Below are 18139 nucleotides of genomic sequence, written 5' to 3'. Positions count from 1 at the left end.
TAAATAGAATAGATATGTACAAGTAAAATAAATAAATAGAGTAATAAACACGCACAAACATATATACATATATATGTAAATATACATATATACATGTATATATATGCACAATATATATGTAAATATACATATATACATGTGTATATATGTGCATATGTGTGTGTGTGTATATATATATATATATATATATATATATATATACAAAGCACTGCACTAAGTGCTGGGGAATTTACAAGGTGATCAGGTTATGCATATATATATGTGTGTATATATATATGTGTGAATATATATGCATATATACATATATATACACATACATGTATACGTATACACAAAGCATATATATATATATATATACAAAGCACTGCACTAAGCGCTGGGGAATTTACAAGGTGATCAGGTTAAGGGTATATACATATACATATATACATATAAAAATGCATATATATATACAAAGCATATATATATATATACACACATATATATATATATATATACAAAGCATATCTATATACAAAAAGCACTGCACTAAGCACTGGGGAATTTACAAGGTGATCAGGTTATGTATATATATATATATGTATATATACGTATATATATGTATGTGTACACATATATACATGTATATATACACAAAGCACACACACACACACACACACACACACATATATGTGTATATATATATATATATATATACACAAAGCACTGCACTAAGTGCTGGGGAATTTACAAGGTGATCAGGTTATGTGTGTGTATATATATATATATATATATATATATATATATGTATATACGTGTATATATACGTAGATATATGTACATACACACGTATATATGTATATATACACATATACGTGGATATATACGTGGATATATGTACATGCACACGTATATATGTATATATACATATATGCGTGTATATATATATATGTAGCTATATGTACATACACACGTATATATGTATATATACATATATACGTGTATATATACGTGGATATATGTACATGCACACGTATATATGCATATATACATATATGCGTGTATATATATGTAGCTATATGTACATACACACGTATATATGTATATATACATATATACGTGTATATATACGTGGATATATGTACATGCACACGTATATATGTATATATACATATATGCGTGTATATATATATGTAGCTATATGTACATACACACGTATATATGTATATTTACATATATACATATATATACATATATATACACACGTATATACATAACATATATATATACATTTACATATATACATATATACATATATATACACACGTATATACATAACATATATATATATATACATAACCTGATCACCTTGCAAATTCCCCAGCGCTTACTGCAGTGCTTTGCGCATAATAAGCGCTTAACAAATGCCATCATTATCACTATTATCATTATTAATAATAATGAAGACGACTGAGGGGATGAACGACTGAACCCAGGGTGAGGTCAGGCGCGCCCTCGCGGAGGCTGAGGGAAGGCGCCGAGCCCCCCCCCGCCCCCCCCCCCCGCCGGCCGTGCGCCTGCGCGCGCGCGCCCTCCGCTCCCCGCGGGCGCGTCCCCGCGGGCGCGTCCCCGCCCGGCGCGCGCCTTCCGCTCCTCCACCCCCCCCATCGCTGACGTCATCCCGGAGGAGGGAAATCCCGAGCCCTTAAAAAAAAAAAAAAAAAAAAAAAGGCAATGTTTCGCAACGGGCCGGCGGTGGGGATGATATAAGAAGGTGCAGCGGAGGGGATCGATGCACATCAGCCGCCGCTGCTGCAGCAGGAGCTCACACTTGCATCGGTTGCAGCGGAGCAGCATTCAGCCCCCGTGCAGCAGCAGCAGCAGCAGCAGCAGCAGCCCCCGACCATCCCGCAGCAATGATTGCACGCGTCCTGTGCCTCGCCTTGGCCATCACGCTCTGCCCAGCAGGTATTTATTCCTCTATCTTACTTGTACCTCTTCATTTGAGTTTGTTAATATGTCTTGTTTTGTGTTTTAGACTGTGAGCCCACTGGTGGGTAGGGACCGTCTCTAGATGTTGCCAACTTGGACGTCCCAAGCGCTTAGTCCAGTGCTCTGCACACAGGAAGCGCTCAATAAATACGATTGATTGATTGTTGTCGTCCCCCTCTCCATCCCCCGCATCTTACCTCCTTCTCTTCCCCACAGCACCTGTATATATGTTTGTACAGATTTATTACTCTATTTATTTTACTTGTCCCTATCTATTTTAGTCTATTTTATGTTGTTTGGTTTTGTTGTCTGTCTCCCCCTTCTAGACTGTGAGCCCACTGTTGGGTAGGGACCGTCTCTATATGTTGCCAACTTGGACTTCCCAAGCGCTTAGTCCAGTGCTCTGCACACAGGAAGCGCTCAATAAATACGATTGATTGATTGTTGTCGTCCCCCTCTCCATCCCCCGCATCTTACCTCCTTCTCTTCCCCACAGCACCTGTATATATGTTTGTACAGATTTATTACTCTATTTATTTTACTTGTCCCTATCTATTCTAGTCTATTTTATGTTGTTAGTATGTTTGGTTTTGTTGTCTGTCTCCCCCTTCTAGACTGTGAGCCCACTGTTGGGTAGGGACCGTCTCTAGATGTTGCCAACTTGGACTTCCCAAGCGCTTAGTCCAGTGCTCTGCACACAGGAAGCGCTCAATAAATACCACTGATTGATTGTTGTCGTCCCCCTCTCCATCCCCCGCATCTTACCTCCTTCTCTTCCCCACAGCACCTGTATATGTGTTTGTACAGATTTATTACTCTATCTATTAATTTATTTTACTTGTCCCTATCTATTCTATTCTATTTTATGTTGTTAGTATGTTTGGTTTTGTTCTCCGTCTCCCCCTTCTAGACTGTGAGCCCGCTGTTGGGTAGGGACTGTCTCTAGATGTTGCCAGCTTGGACTTCCCAAGCGCTTAGTACAGTGCTCTGCACACAGTAAGCGCTCAATAAATACGATTGATTGATTGATTGATAGACTGTGAGCCCACTGTTGGGTGGGGACCGTCTCTATATGTTGCCAACTTCGACTTCCCAAGTGCAGTGCTCTGCACATAGGAAGCACTCAATAAATACGATTGAATGAATGAATAAATTTATTACTCTATTTATTTTACTTGTACATATTCATTCTGTTTTTTTTATTTGGTTACTATGTCTTGTTTTGTTGTCTGTCTCCCCCTCCTAGACTGTGAGCCCACTGTTGGGTAGGGACCGTCTCTAGATGTTGCCAACTTGGACTTCCCAAGCGCTTAGTACAGTGCTCTGCACACAGCGCTCAATAAATGTGAATGAATGAATGAGCCCCTCCTTCCTCTCCCCGTCCTACCCCTCCCCATCCCCCCGCCTTACCTCCCTCAATCAATCAATCAATCGTATTTATTGAGCGCTTACTGTGTGCAGAGCACTGTACTAAGCGCCTGGGAAGTACAAGTCGGCAACGCATAGAGACAGTCCCTACCCAACACCGGGCTCACAGTCTAGAAGTATGTATATTTGCTTGTACGTATTTATTATTCTACTTATTTTATTTGTACATATTTATTCTATTTTATTTTGTTAATATGTCTTGTTCTCTTTCTCCCCCTCCTAGTCTGTGAGCCCGCTATTAGGTAGGGCCCGTCTCTATATGTTGCCAACCTGTACTTCCCAAGTGCACTTCCCACTTGGGGCTCACAGTCTTAATCCTCATTTTACAGATGAGGGAACTGAGGCTCAGAGAAGTAAGTGACTTGCCCAAGGTCACACAGCCGACGTGGCGGAGCCGGGATTCGAACCCATGACCTCTGACTCCAAAGCCCTGTTGCCAACTTGTACTTCCCAAGCGCTTAATAGAGAATCAATCAGTCAATCGTATTTATTGAGCGCTTACTATGTGCAGAGCACTGTACTAAGCACTTGGGCACTTGGCTGCTGTGTGATCTTGGGCAAGTCATTTCACTTCTCTGGGCCTGTTACCTCATCTGTAAAATGGGGATTAAGGTTGTGAGCCCCACATGGGACACCCTAATCACCTTGAATCCTCCCCAGCGCTTAGAACAGTGCTTTGCACAAAGTAAGCGCTTAACAAATACCAAAATTATTATTATTATTATTATTATTATTATATGGGTAAGGATAATAATAATAGTATTTGTTAACCACTTACTATGTGCCAAGCACATAGTTATATGTCGCCAACTTGTACTTCCCAGATGCTTAGTAGAGAAGCAGCGTGGCTCAGTGGAAAGAGCACGGGCTTTGGAGTCAGAGGTCATGGGTTTGAATCCCGGCTCTGCCACATAATAATAATAATAATGGCATTTATTAAGTGCTTATTATGTGCAAAGCACTGTTCTAAGCGCTGGCGTGTCTGCTGTGTGACCTTGGGCAAGTTACTTAACTTCTCTGAGCCTCATCTGTAAAATGGGGATTAAGGCTGTGAGCCCCACGTGGGACAACCTGATCGCCTTGTATTCTCCCCAGCGCCTAGAACGGTGCTTTGCGTTCATTCATTCAAACGTATTTGAATTCCAACTTTGCACATAGTAAGTGCTTAATAAATGCCATTAAAAAAAAAACCAACCCTGACCCTCTGGATGCTATTGATGCCCGCCTACTTGTGTTTTGTTGTCTGACTCCGCGCTTTTAGGCTGTGAGTCCGTTGTTGGGGAGGGATTGTCTCTGTCTGTTGAATTGTACTTTCCAAGCGCTTAGTACAGTGCTCTGCTCACATTAAGCGCTCTAAACATACGATTGAATGAATGAATTCAGGCCCGGCTTCTAGCCCCTAGGCTTAACTGCCTCTCTATCTGTTGGTTGAGTCATCCAGTGCAGGGGGGTATCATCAAGTTCAGCTTTCGGATAGTTCCCTGGGCTCCACTTGAGCGCTGGGAAGAGGCTACAGAAGTTGCTGAGCTTCAAATCCCAGCCTGGCCCTTTCCAAGAAAACCCATTTGTTGAGTGTATTGTGCTGGAGGAGGAGGAGTGGAGAGTGTCTCCGCCGTGGCATCTTCAGGCATCACCTTCCAGCCTTTACCTCCCAGCTGCGCTCCTTAATTAGCCCTGGAAATCAACCTCCAACTCTGCTCCAGATGTGCAAAGTGAATAATAATAATAATGATGATGATGGTGGTGAAATTTATTAAGCGCTTACTATGTGCAAAGCAGTGTTCTAAGCACTGGGGAGGTACGAGGTGATCAGGTTGTCCCATGGGGGGCTCACGGTCTTAATCCCCATTTTACAGATGAGGGATCTGAGGCCCAGAGAATAATAATAATAATGATGGCATTGGTAAAGCGCTTACTATGTGCAAAGCACTGTTCTAAGCATTGGGGAGGTACAAGGTGATCAGGTTGTCCCATGGGGGGCTCACGGTCTTAATCCCCATTTTACAGATGAGGGATCTGAGACCCAGAGAATAATAATAATAATGATGGCATTTGTAAAGCGTTTACTATGTGCAAAGCACTTTTCTAAGCATTGGGGAGGTACAAAGGTGATCAGATTGTCCCACGGGGGGCTCACAGTCTTAATCCCCATTTTACAGATGAGGGAACTGAGGCCCAGAGAATAATAATAATAATAATAATAATGGCATTTGTGAAGCGCTTACTATGAGCAAAACACTGTTCTAAGTGCTGGGGAGGTACAAGGTGATCAGGTTGTCCCACGGGGGGCTCACGGTCTTAATCCCCATTTTACAGTTGAGGGAACTGAGGCCCAGAGAATAGTAATAATAATGACGGCATTTGTGAAGCGCTTACTATGTGCAAAGCACTGTTCTAAGCGCTAGGGAAGTTACAAGGTGATCAGGTTGTCGCACGGGGGCTCACAGTCTAAATCCCCATTTTACAGATGAGGGAACTGAGGCCCAGAGAAGTTAAGTGACTTGCCCAAGGTCACACAGCTGACAATTGGTAGAGCAGGAATTTGAACCCATGACCTCTGACTCCAAAGCCCGGGCTCTTTCCACTGAGCCCCACACTGCTTCTCTAAGCGCATAGATTCATCACCACTTAAATCTCTCTTCGGTTTCATGGCCCCTTATCAGCGTAATAATAATAATAATAATAATAATGGTGTTTGTTAAGCGCTATGTGCCAAGCATGGTTCTAAGCACTGGGGGGGGTTACAAGGTAATCAGGTTGCCCCACGTGGGGCTCACAGTCTTAATCCCCATTTTCCAGATGAGGTGACTGAGGCCCAGAGAAGTTAAGAGCCTTGCCCGAGGTCACACAGCAGTCGAGTGGCGGAGCCGGGATGGGAACCCAGGTCTTCCGACTCCCAAGCCCGTGCTCTTTCCTCTGAGCCACGCTGCTTGAAAGTAACCAAGGAAAAATCAAGCTGGCAAAACAGCAGAAATGTTCACATTGCGAGTGGTTTTTCTTCATCTGCTGCTTGTTTTCATTTCAGCCAACCCATGCTGCTCCAACCCCTGTCAAAATCGAGGTGTGTGTATGACCACGGGATTCGACCAGTACAGGTGTGATTGTACGAGGACTGGCTTCTATGGAGAAAACTGCACCACACGTAAGTCATCGAGTCTGTCTTACACCTTGGAAAGCGGCGGAGGAGAATTCCCGCAATTAAACTCCTTTTCCTTTTTTCAAGTCGTGTAAAAAAAAAAAAAACTCACCGTCATCTTTTCTTACCACAGCTGAATTTCTGACAAGGCTAAAGTTATTATTGAAGCCCACCCCCAACACGGTTCACTACATCCTCACTCACTTCAAAGGAGTTTGGAATATCATCAACAACATACCCTTCCTTCGCAATGCAATTATGAGCTACGTGTTGACGTGTAAGTACTCTAACCTGTCCTTATTTGGTTGGGCTTCGGCTTTCTAAAAGAAAACTACTGTTGAAACTCACCTCACTGCGGTATCTATTGCTTTCTCAAAGTATTGCCGCACGTGCAAAAGGGATTTTTAGAAATGGCTTGTCAGTGATTTCACTATATTTTTTTAAACTGTCAGTAAGATTAATGGAACCGTCAACAGGGTCTATTGAGGGTTCACTGGGTGCGGAGCATTGTTCTAAACGCTATGAGAAAGGATCCATGGTTTCTTCCGAGAAAGAACTTGGAATTAGACCGTAAAATCTGTGTTGGGTCATGATGCTGATCTGAACGTGGAGTACTTTGTGGACTCTAAATTTGGTTGAGCAAGCAGAAATATAAAGCAAAAAATATGGACCCAGGGAAAATAATCTACTATCAGCATGCTGGAAAAAGGCGCTGACATGCCAAATTCCTTTCTACAGCTTTGAGACTCTTATGTTTTACTCATGAGACACTTGGGGAATGAACGATTTGTCCTTTGACACGAATGGCAGTAGTTTTCCAAGGATAACCAAAAGGGCACCTCTGTTGCTCTTATTTGTAACTCCGGGAGTTCTGTACACTTGCATGGATGGTTGGTTTCTTTTACATGTGGTTTTGATGGTCCATAGAATCAAATTTTGGCTACATTGCTGCTTAGTCGATCATGCTAACAAATGGCCCTAGGGAGCCCAACTTCTGGAAATGGCTAAAATGTTCATTTTTACTTCAATTTCAGCAAGGTCCCATTTGATCGACAGCCCACCAACATACAATGCAGATTATGGCTACAAAAGCTGGGAAGCATATTCAAACATCTCTTATTACACCAGAGCGCTTCCTCCAGTGGGAGATGACTGCCCAACCCCAATGGGTGTAAAAGGTAATGACTCGGGCATCGCTACTGCTGGGACAGGCTAGATTTGGGATTCCAAAAGTGGAATTAAGGATTCCATTAAGAAATCACTTGAGTCCAATATTGTCCATTGGCTATCATGCTTTTCTTATGAAGGGCCTACTTTATGCAAGGAAGTCTAATGAGGAACTGCAAAGAAGTTATACGGTCCTACCTTCACAACGGAAAGATGGGGCACAAAGAAATTTAACGCAATAAAGAAGTTGTAACTGGGAAGGCCAAGGGTTGTAAAAGGCCTTTCTGAGCCTCTCTCTTCTCCCAGGAGACAATACTATGTTTAGGCCTCTCTAAATATTTTTCCATCATGTTCATTGGCATAAGCTGAGTTTCTCTGATAGTTGGGAGGCAGGATAATCAATTAATCAGTTGTGTTTATTGAGCAATTGTGCAGAGCACTGGACTAAGCCCTGGGAGAGTACATTGTAATAAAATTGGTAGACATGTTCCCTGGCCATAACTAGCTGGATCCAAGGCCTGTCTTTTTGGTGACAGAGCAGGCGAGACTCAAACCCAGTTTTAGTTCCCAAAATGGTAACTTTGGTATATGCATTTTCAGGGTAGCATATTAAGAACCAAATTATAATTCCAGTCAAAGAGCATAAGGCCAGTTATCCAATGATAAGAAATTTGATTAAACTTGACGATTTTCAGTTTTGCTCTGCTTTTGATCTCATATTGCTGGTACCCTAAAGGACTGAATAGACATGTTATGTCTGGGGTTGGCGGAATAATTAAACTGTGAGTGTTTTTGATGATTGCTTTTTAGGTAAAAAGGAGCTTCCTGATTCCAAAGAGGTTGTGGAAAAGTTTCTGCTGAGAAGAAAATTTATCCCGGATCCTCAAGGCACAAATATGATGTTCGCATTCTTTGCCCAGCACTTCACTCACCAGTTCTTTAAGACTGACCATCATCGAGGACCAGCCTTCACCAAAGCGCTAAACCATGGGGTAAGTTCAGATCGTCAACAGTAAGGCACATGACGGTTTATCAGCTGATCGAGCACTTACTATGTGCAGAGCACTGTACTAAGCACTCGGGAGAGTATAGTACAACAGAGTTAGTGGACACATTCCCTGCCCACGGTGAGCATACAGTCTAGAGGAGGGTTTGTGATCATTAACAGCACATGAGACAGGAAGGACACCTTGAGAGTACAGTTAGCATACGCAGTGTGGTAGCCTGTGTACATACAGAGCTCCCTGTTCCTGCTACTCTAAAATACTTTCTCTTGGTTCTCGAGTGGGCATTTAAGCCTTTACCTAACTCAGGGGCTCATCAGCTCTAGCTTAATTTCTGTTTTGAGTTTATAGTTTGGATTTCAAATGTCTTGGATGCCAAAATGAGGATGTTGGCAATCTGTGTTTTCTTTGAAATGGATTACTCTAACGTAGATATTTGTGTGAAGAAGAGTTATAAAAGTTCCAACTGAACCACTGAAACTCATTTGGCCATGCTAACCCCTTCTTAACTAGAGAGCCAGTCACATCTAGGTAGTACAGCTAGATGCTATGATAATGTATGCCCTTTTTAATATTTGGAGAGTGGAATAAATTCCACCAAAGCACCTCTTACAGAGCCCTTTACAAGTTATTTATATCAATGTTCGTCTGTCCCTCTAAACTGTAAGCTCATTGTGGACAGGGAACGTATCTACAAACTTTGTTCTATTGTACTCTCCCCAACTGAGTAGTTTGCTCTGCACTCAGTGAGCGCTCAATAAATACCATTGAGGAGGAGTATGAAAGAAGAGGTCTTAAAACATTGATGGGGTGATGGTCCAGTCCTCAAAAAAGAATGTCATGTATTGCCTTATTTCCACCTGCAAGTTCACATCCTGGTTGAGAAACCTGATGTTCAGGAACCTGGATTGTAACTTCTCCCCTAACTTCGATGTAGAACACAAGAATGTTTCAGTTAGCAGAGATGTAACTTTCCGCCCTTACCGGGCAAGAAAAAAGGGCCACTATAATTCACCCGTGAAATGCCATATTTAAATTGTATTTTCTGTTGAGAGACATACTGGTTGAAACTGTTTAAAAAAAACGCATAAGTGACTCTGAATGTTACTTTTTAATGAAGAAAACCTGATTTTTATCAACTATCCAATTGCTGTGCAAAGTTAAATAGCATAGTATAGGTGTCGTTTGGAGTTTTTTTTTTTTTCAAAGAACAATGTAGATTATTTAAAGAACGTGAAACTAAGATTCTTGATTATCTGCTCTCTTGTAGGTTGATTTAAATCATATTTATGGAGAGACTTTGGACAGACAACATAAACTGAGACTTTTTAAGGATGGAAAAATGAAATATCAGGTATGTTTCACTTCCAAAGAAAGAAATATTTGCTGTGATTGACTTATTTTGAGGCTAATAGTTTACTTTTGTAATTGGAAAATGCGTGTTAAAACTTTCCATGTATGCTCACCGCTGGAATGCGTTTTGATTTTAGATGATTGATGGAGAAATGTACCCTCCCACTGTGAAAGATACTCAGGCAGAAATGATTTACCCACCTCACATCCCTGAGCACCTGCGGTTCGCGGTCGGGCAGGAGGTGTTCGGCCTGGTTCCCGGGCTGATGATGTACGCCACGATATGGCTCCGGGAACACAACCGCGTGTGTGACGTCCTTACGCAGGAGCACCCGGAGTGGGACGACGAGCGGTTGTTCCAGACGGCCCGGCTCATACTGATAGGTCAGTCAAAGCCGCCGACCTGTTGGGGGATTTCCAGAAAGTTGTGATGGACTTGTAGGTCGGGGGCTTTAGAATAGTGGCTCGAAGGTCTTCCCTGATTCTCTCATTTCCCGACCCCAAGCTGCCATTCCAGCACTTCCTCATCTTCTGTGTACTAAGGGAACTCTTTTCCACCCACTCCCCGGGAGTACTTACACACATAACAATCGTAGAGAAGTAGTGCGGCATAATGGAAAGAGCATGGGCCTTGGAATCAGAGGACTTGGGTTCTAATCCCAGCCCCACCACCTGCCTGCTGTGTGACCTGGGGAAAGTCATTGCACTTCCTCTATACCTCTATTTTGTCATCTCTAAAATGGAGATTCATTACCTGTTCTGGGAGCCCCATTTGGGACAGGGCCTATGTCCAATCTAATTTTCTAATGTCTACCCCGGTGTCTAGTACAATACTTGGCACATAGTAGTGCTTAACAAATGCCACCATTGTTATTACATGTCTTTAAACTCCATTGCTTCCCTCTACCTGTAATTCAGTTGGCTAGATTTCAGACTCCATGAGGGAGGGGATTGTGTCTGTTTACTCTATTGTGCTCTCCTAAGAGCTTAGTATAGTGCCCCACACAGGGAAAGTACTCAGAGTATATTGATTGGCAGTACTATTTCTGATTTTTTTTTGAAAATGAGAAAGGATGTTAAAGCCTAAAAATAATAATAATAATAATAATAATGGCATTTATTACGTGCTTACTGTGTGCAAAGCACTGGTCTAAGCGCTGGGGAGGTTACACGGTAATCAGGTTGTCCCACGGGTGGGGAGTATATTTACTACTGCTCTATCAATCAATCAATCGTATTTATTGAGTGCTTACTGTGTGCAGAGCACTGTACTAAGCGCTTGGGAAGTACAAGTTGGCAACATATAGAGACAGTCCCTACCCAACAGTCTAGAAGGGGGAGACAGAGAACAAAACCAAACATATTAACAAAATAAAATAGAATAAATATGTACAAGTAAGATGAATAAATAGAGTAATAAATATGTACAAGTCAGGAAGGACAGATATACTAAATTGTTTTGGGTTTTGTTTTGTTTTTTTTTTAGCCTAGAACAGATATTTGTTTTGACCAGGTTTAGATAATAACAAAAAATAATTGTACTATTTGTTAGGCACTTACTATGTGCCAAGCACTGTGCTTTGCGCCCAGGTAGATGCAAGGGAATCAGGTCCCACATGGGGCTCACAGTCTAAGTAGGAGGAAGCACAGGTACTGAGTCTCCACTGTGCTGATAAGGGACCTGAGGCACAGAGAAGTTAAATGACTCCACAGGTAATTGGCGGAGCCTGGATTAGGACCCAGGTCCCCTGAATCCCAGGCCTGTGCTCTTTCCTCTAAGCCACAAGAAGATAATTAAGTTAAAGGGGATGAACTTGATAAAACTGGCGAAATGCAGAATGGTGTTATTCAGCCAGTGTGTCCATCCCGTCTCCGCCACTTGTCAGCTGTGTGACTTTGGGCAAATCACTTAACTTCTCTGTGCCTCAGTTACCTCATCTGTAAAATGGGGATTAAGATTGTGAGCCCCACATGGGACAACCTGATCGCCTTGTATCCCCCCCAGTGCTTAGACCAGTGCTTTGCACATAGTGAGCGCTTAACAAACACCATCATCATTATTATTATTATTATTATCCCAGAGCTGTCTCATGGGGTTAAATGTTCAACTTCACAGGTATCATCTGTTCACCTGAATTTCCTTTTGCTGTTCCTAGGTGAAACCATTAAGATCGTGATCGAAGACTATGTTCAGCACTTGAGTGGCTATCACTTCAAACTGAAGTTTGATCCAGAGCTGCTTTTCAACCAGCGTTTCCAGTATCAGAATCGCATCGCTGCCGAGTTTAATACCCTCTACCACTGGCACCCACTTCTGCCTGACACCTTCAATATTCTTGACCAGGTGTACACCTACCAGCAGTTCCTTTACAACAACTCTATCATGCTGGACCATGGCCTTTCCCATATGGTGGAATCATTCTCTCGGCAAATTGCCGGCAGGGTAAGTCATCGGCGTACGGGTTTTGTATTTAATCGACAAGGTCTGTCACTCCCAGTGCCCGAGTATCATTGTCGCTACCTCATGTCCCCCAAACTAATGTAAATCACAGTGGAAGCAAGTTCCCCGAGAGCTTCCTCTAACTCTGTTTCCAAAAAAAAATTAGCAAATAGCCATTTATGGGTTGGAGGGGTGTTGGGGAGGCCCGTAGAAGTCCCCAGGGAGACCTGAGTCAGTCTCTTATGTGTAACTGGGATCTCCTAGTGTTCATGGGATCCTGGCCAAAAGGTCCATGGGAAAGTGAGAGGGATGAATACGCCCAGTGATGGTTACATGACTAATTTCTGGGGTGTTCACGCTCTCATACCTTTCAATTTCAACAGGTGGCCGGGGGTAGGAATGTCCCAGCTGCAGTAATGAAAGTATCTATGGCCTCCATCGACCAAAGCAGACAGATGAGATACCAATCTCTGAACGAATACCGGAAACGCTTCCTGCTGAAACCTTTCAAGTCGTTTGAAGACCTTACAGGTAAGACCTGTTCTTACAAGGGACGTAGAAGCTGATAGAGAGGAACGGAGAAGAAAGGTGCCCTCGTGCTCCTCGGTGACGTTTGCCATCTAATTCACGCTCGCTCTTGCTTGTTGTTGCAGGGGAGAAAGAAATGGCTGCTGAGTTGGAAGCCCTCTATGGCGATATTGATGCGATGGAGCTCTATCCTGCTCTTCTGGTGGAAAAACCCCGCCCGGGTGCCATCTTTGGTGAGACCATGGTGGAACTCGGAGCGCCCTTCTCCCTAAAAGGGCTCATGGGAAATCCCATCTGTTCTCCCGAATACTGGAAGCCTAGTACTTTTGGAGGAGAAGTGGGCTTTGAAATCATCAACACAGCCTCGCTCCAGACACTCATCTGCAATAATGTGAAGGGCTGCCCCTTCACCTCATTCAGTGTTCACGACTCTAATCCCGCGGAAACGGCAACTAGTAATGCCAGCTCTTCGAACTCTGGACTAGACGATATCAATCCTACTGTACTACTGAAAGAACGGTCATCAGAACTGTAGAAAGCCTTTGAATGTATTTATTTATTTATTTAAGGTATTTTGTTTAAATTATGATATTTATAAGTATTTATACAGAAAAGCCCAGCACCATTTAAGATCTTCTGCAGCAGAAGCTAGTACTCCATTATGGAGAAGTATTTCAGAGCTAAGTGATACTATTATTTGTCATTATTTCTTTGGAAAAGTGATTCCATTCTCAAATTAAAAGATAGGACTCTTCCTTTCAATAAGTCAGATCTGGAAGAGATAGTTGAACATGGTTTTTGAGGGGTTTTGGTTTTTTTTGAACGAGGGTATGAAATTTTATTTGGTGTCATAAATCATATCTACTTTGGGAATGTCAATTTAACAGAAGTACCAAATTTTGTAAAGTCATCACACTGACATTTTTCTTTCACTGTAATATCAATAGTAACAAATGCATTGGATTTCTGTAGTACCTTTACCTTTGAGAAATTCAAGGTACTTGATGTATTTATTTCTCGAATCTGAAAAATTGCAGCACTTCGTTAAAAGGCTTCTGCAGGGACGCGCACTAGCAGTCGTTAAAATAGTTTTATCAAAAGCAATAAGGGCGTAACAAAATGAAAACAGGCCGCATTAGAACAGCAGCCTTGAATGTTTAATCCATTGGGAAGGCTGTTTCAGAAAAGACTGTTTGTTAACGTCGCGTGCCAAAGTGCCTGTTGGATTGTAAGACATGGGGTTGTCCCAGAGTCTCACATAATTATTTTTACTCTTTTTCAAGCCCACATCAAGTGCTCAGTTGATACTCTGATAGATGATCTTAACTAATATGAGAGTGTTTTAGTTTCTTTAGCATATGATGGTGTTTGTATATTCTCTGTAGCATCTGAGGATGCTAGGCCAATGTTATTGGTAATTTATGGGCAGATTCTTGGAAACGCAAGGATGCCTTAGTCAATGTGGCATGACATTGTATTTTGAGGAGCATTTTCCCCACTCCTCCAAAATATTTGAGGGTTGCCTCTCTGTGTCAAGGCACTTCCTCAGCTCGCTCCCTCTTCCTTAGCTCCTCTCCTCCTCCTCCATCCCAGCTCAAACTCTTCATTCTCACCCCAGGCCACCTTCTCCCCTTATCTCACTTACGGCTCTCCTGCTTTACCCACTTTCCTCCTGCCTGAAACTCCCTCCCCGCCTTCAAATCTACCTGACTTTAGTACTCTCCATTTTCTAAAACCTTCTGATATCCTACCTCCAAATGACATCCCTCCAGTCATCTCACTACCCACCACCTCAGCACTTTTGCACTCACTACTTCCCATTGCATTCTTGTACGTGATATTTCACCTACTGTTCTATTTATGCATGTCTTCATCCTCTCTGTAATTTATTGTGTTTGTCTTCCCCTCAATAGATTTTTAGGCTCCTTGGGTTCACGGACTGTATCCCTTCCATCTGTTACACTCTCTCAAGTACTGCACACGTAGTCGTTAAAAAATATTGATTTTAATTAGTAGACTCAGGGTTTTACGAGGGTTTTATAAAATAGTCAACTTTTAAGAAACGTTGGGAAATTCTATACCGAATGATGATCAAACTGGTAACTGCAGAGTTCCTTATTTATGTGATGTTTTGCTTTTTGTATCAGCTGGCTAGCTGAAGTGGGGAGTGGGAAGTGGTGTTCAGTATATTTAAAGTGTTTCTAAGTACTACAAGCATAAATGTATTTAATTTAATTTATTTGAAAACTAGGTCATGCTTGAAATATTGGTTTATTTTTATATTATTTAAAAAGTACTGTGTTGCAAATGTATTTTTTAAATTAAAGTTTGATTCTAACTCTGCATCCCTGGAAGTCATTTCAACCCAAGATCCCTGGAGACCTCAAATGGTTACTTAACTAAATAAATCATTGCGGCACCATCTTTGTTGGGACATGAAAAATCTTCAAGTTTAGTAGAATATCGGTGGTGCTTATTTCTTTGATTCCTATAGATCTAAAGAACATATTAGTCTGGCAGATTTCCCACTTAACATCGTCCCTGTCCCTGAATCCCATGGCCTTGGTATCATCCTAGACCCCTCACTATCATTCAGTTCTTACATTCAATCAACCAGTAGATCCTGCTGGTTCTCCCTCTAAAACATTCCCTAGCTCTTCCACGTCCCCTAAACTTCCAAGCTGGTTCAAGCACTCGTCACATCATGATCCTCATTACTGTAATCATCCTCATTACTGGTCTCTTGCCTCCAGCCCTCTCAGAGTCCAAACTCCTCTCTGATACCTGACCCTCTTCAAGAGAAGCAAGGGAGTCAGAGGATCTGCATCAAATATCAGCTCTGACCCTTGCTGCTGTGTGTCCTTGAGAAAGTCTCAACTTCTCTGTGCCTCAGCTTTCTCATAGTGTGAGCATTCAATAATCACTTGCCCTTCCAACTAGACTGAGTCCCCTGTGGGATAGGGACTTTGTCTGATCTACTTATGTTTTATCTACCACAGGCTTGGCGCAGAGAAAATGCTTGACAAATATCACTATTTATCAACCCAAAATGTCACTCAGAATAGATCACTCTTCTTACAGGCAATCCAATGGCTGCTCATCTCCCTCCATATCAAACAAAAACTCCTTATTGACTTACAGCCTCTTCATTAACATACCCATTTTACATATCATCTTCACAGACACTATAGCTGTCTGCCTGCCTTCCCTCATTAGATTGTAAACTCTTCAAGAGCAGGAGCGTTTGTATCTCCTCCTGTCATCGGGATATCTTCACACGGCCATCTCCCTGGCCCCTCAGAGCCTAACGCATCTTCCTTCCTTAATCAGTCACCCACTCCACAACCTAACTTTTCGACCACTGCCTCTATCTCCACAGTCCACAACCTCAGTGTTCTGTGGGACTCCTCATTCTCTTTCACCTCACATATTTCATCTGTCATTCAGTCCTGTCTGTTTTTCATCCACATTTCCAGAGTCCTTACCCTCCATCCAAATGGCTAATCTGGACACTCAGGCTAACTAGCTCAAGTAGTTACTATTACAAGTAGTCTTCTCACCGATCTCCCCCCGTCGAGACTGTGAGCCTGTTGTGGGCAGGGATTGTCTTTACTTGTTGCTGAATTGTACATTCAAAGTGCTTAGTACAGTGCTCTGCACACAGTAAGTGCTTAATAAATACGATTGAATGAATGATCATCCCATCACCAAGCACCACCCCCACCATCTCCAGTCCATATTTCACTCTGTCAGTGAGACCGTTTTTCCTAAAACATCATTCTCTGAAAAGGTAGCTTAAACTGTAAGCTCACTGTAGGCAGGGAATGTGACTGCTTATTGTTGTATTATACTCTCCCAAGCACTTAATACAGTACTCTGCACATAGTAAGTGCTCAATAAATGTTTGAGTGAATGAACAATTGAGAAGCATAGAGAAGTGCAACTGCCTTGTGACGTGAGAAACGGGGCTAGGCAGTCTAGGCTTCCCTTCATGCACCTTCCATGTTGTTTTCAGAACCCTGACTCCCTCTGGAAAGCTTCACCACTAGTGGTCTTAGTTCTAGCTTAGCTCCTCCTCTATCATTTATTTATTTTACTTGTACATATTTATTCTACTTATTTTATTTTGTTAATATGTTTTGTTTTGTTGTCTGTCTCCCCCTTCTAGACTGTGAGCCCGATGTTGGGTAGGGACCGTCTCTATATGTTTCCAGCTTGTACTTCCCAAGCGCCTAGTACAGTGTTCTGCACACAGTAAGCGCTCAATAAATATGATTGAGTGAATGAATGACCCTGCTTCCAGATTCCATCTCTGGGAATCTAGGTGGAGGGATTTTCCTCTCTGTCTAATTTGTTGCCCACTCTGATTTACCACAGTTGTTTCTCTTTGAAACTTTGAGAAGCAGCATGGCCTAGTGGAAAGAGCGTGGGCCTGAGAGTCAAAGAATCTGGGTTCCAGTTCCATTCTGTCCCTTGTCTGACCTGTGACCTTAGGCAAGTCACTTAACTTCTGTCCAGTACAGTACTCTACACACAGTAAATATGATTTATAGCGCGCAGTACACTACAGTACTCTCCACACAGCAAATATGATTGAATGAATGAATGAACCGAAATAAAAGAATAGAGACTCTTTCCTCATGAGGGCAGGCTGAAAGAGGTTAGCACTCTTCAATCAGGAGAGAAGGAAGTTGAGGGGGAATGTGAGCAATGCCTTCAAAATCACAAAGGGCTTGGACAGGGAGAATATGATATTGTTCACTAAATCCGCTTAGTACAGTGCTCTGCACACAGTAAGCGCTCAATAAATATGATTGAATAAATGAATGAATGACAAGGGGGCACCCACTGAGGCTTAAAGGTGGGAAATTCAAAACAAACGAAAATAAATGCTTCAGTAGTAACCCTAAGGAATTAACTACCATAGACAGAATATCAGTAGGTTGAAGAGAGGTTAGGTAAATGGTCCATAATAAATATACAGGTGGGAAAGTTAGGGATCAATGGAAGGTCTTTAGTGAGTGCTTACTGTCTACGGAAAGCTGAACTAAGTGCTTTATGCTGTCACATGGTACATTTACAAACAATAATGTGGGAGTCAAGGAAAATAAC

At 42.3% G+C, this 18139-nt stretch overlaps 1 protein-coding gene across 1 annotated transcript; it reads left to right on the top strand.

Moving 5' to 3' along the window:
- Positions 1–1791: 1791 nt before the first annotated feature.
- On the top strand, positions 1792–15365 carry PTGS2 (prostaglandin-endoperoxide synthase 2). The gene is made up of 10 exons (XM_038758219.1): positions 1792–1947; positions 6425–6541; positions 6669–6812; positions 7570–7713; positions 8513–8694; positions 9977–10060; positions 10197–10443; positions 12216–12502; positions 12883–13030; positions 13153–15365. Exons 1-10 carry the CDS (start codon positions 1896–1898, stop codon positions 13560–13562), a joined length of 1815 nt encoding a protein of 604 aa, XP_038614147.1. The 5' UTR covers positions 1792–1895; the 3' UTR covers positions 13563–15365.
- The last annotated feature ends 2774 nt before the right edge of the window (positions 15366–18139 follow it).

The sequence above is a fragment of the Tachyglossus aculeatus genome, chromosome 16 (assembly GCF_015852505.1).
Source record: "Tachyglossus aculeatus isolate mTacAcu1 chromosome 16, mTacAcu1.pri, whole genome shotgun sequence".
Taxonomy (NCBI): domain Eukaryota; kingdom Metazoa; phylum Chordata; class Mammalia; order Monotremata; family Tachyglossidae; genus Tachyglossus; species Tachyglossus aculeatus.
Note: the sequence above shows the minus strand (reverse complement) of the source record. Positions and strands in the feature narration are given on the sequence as shown.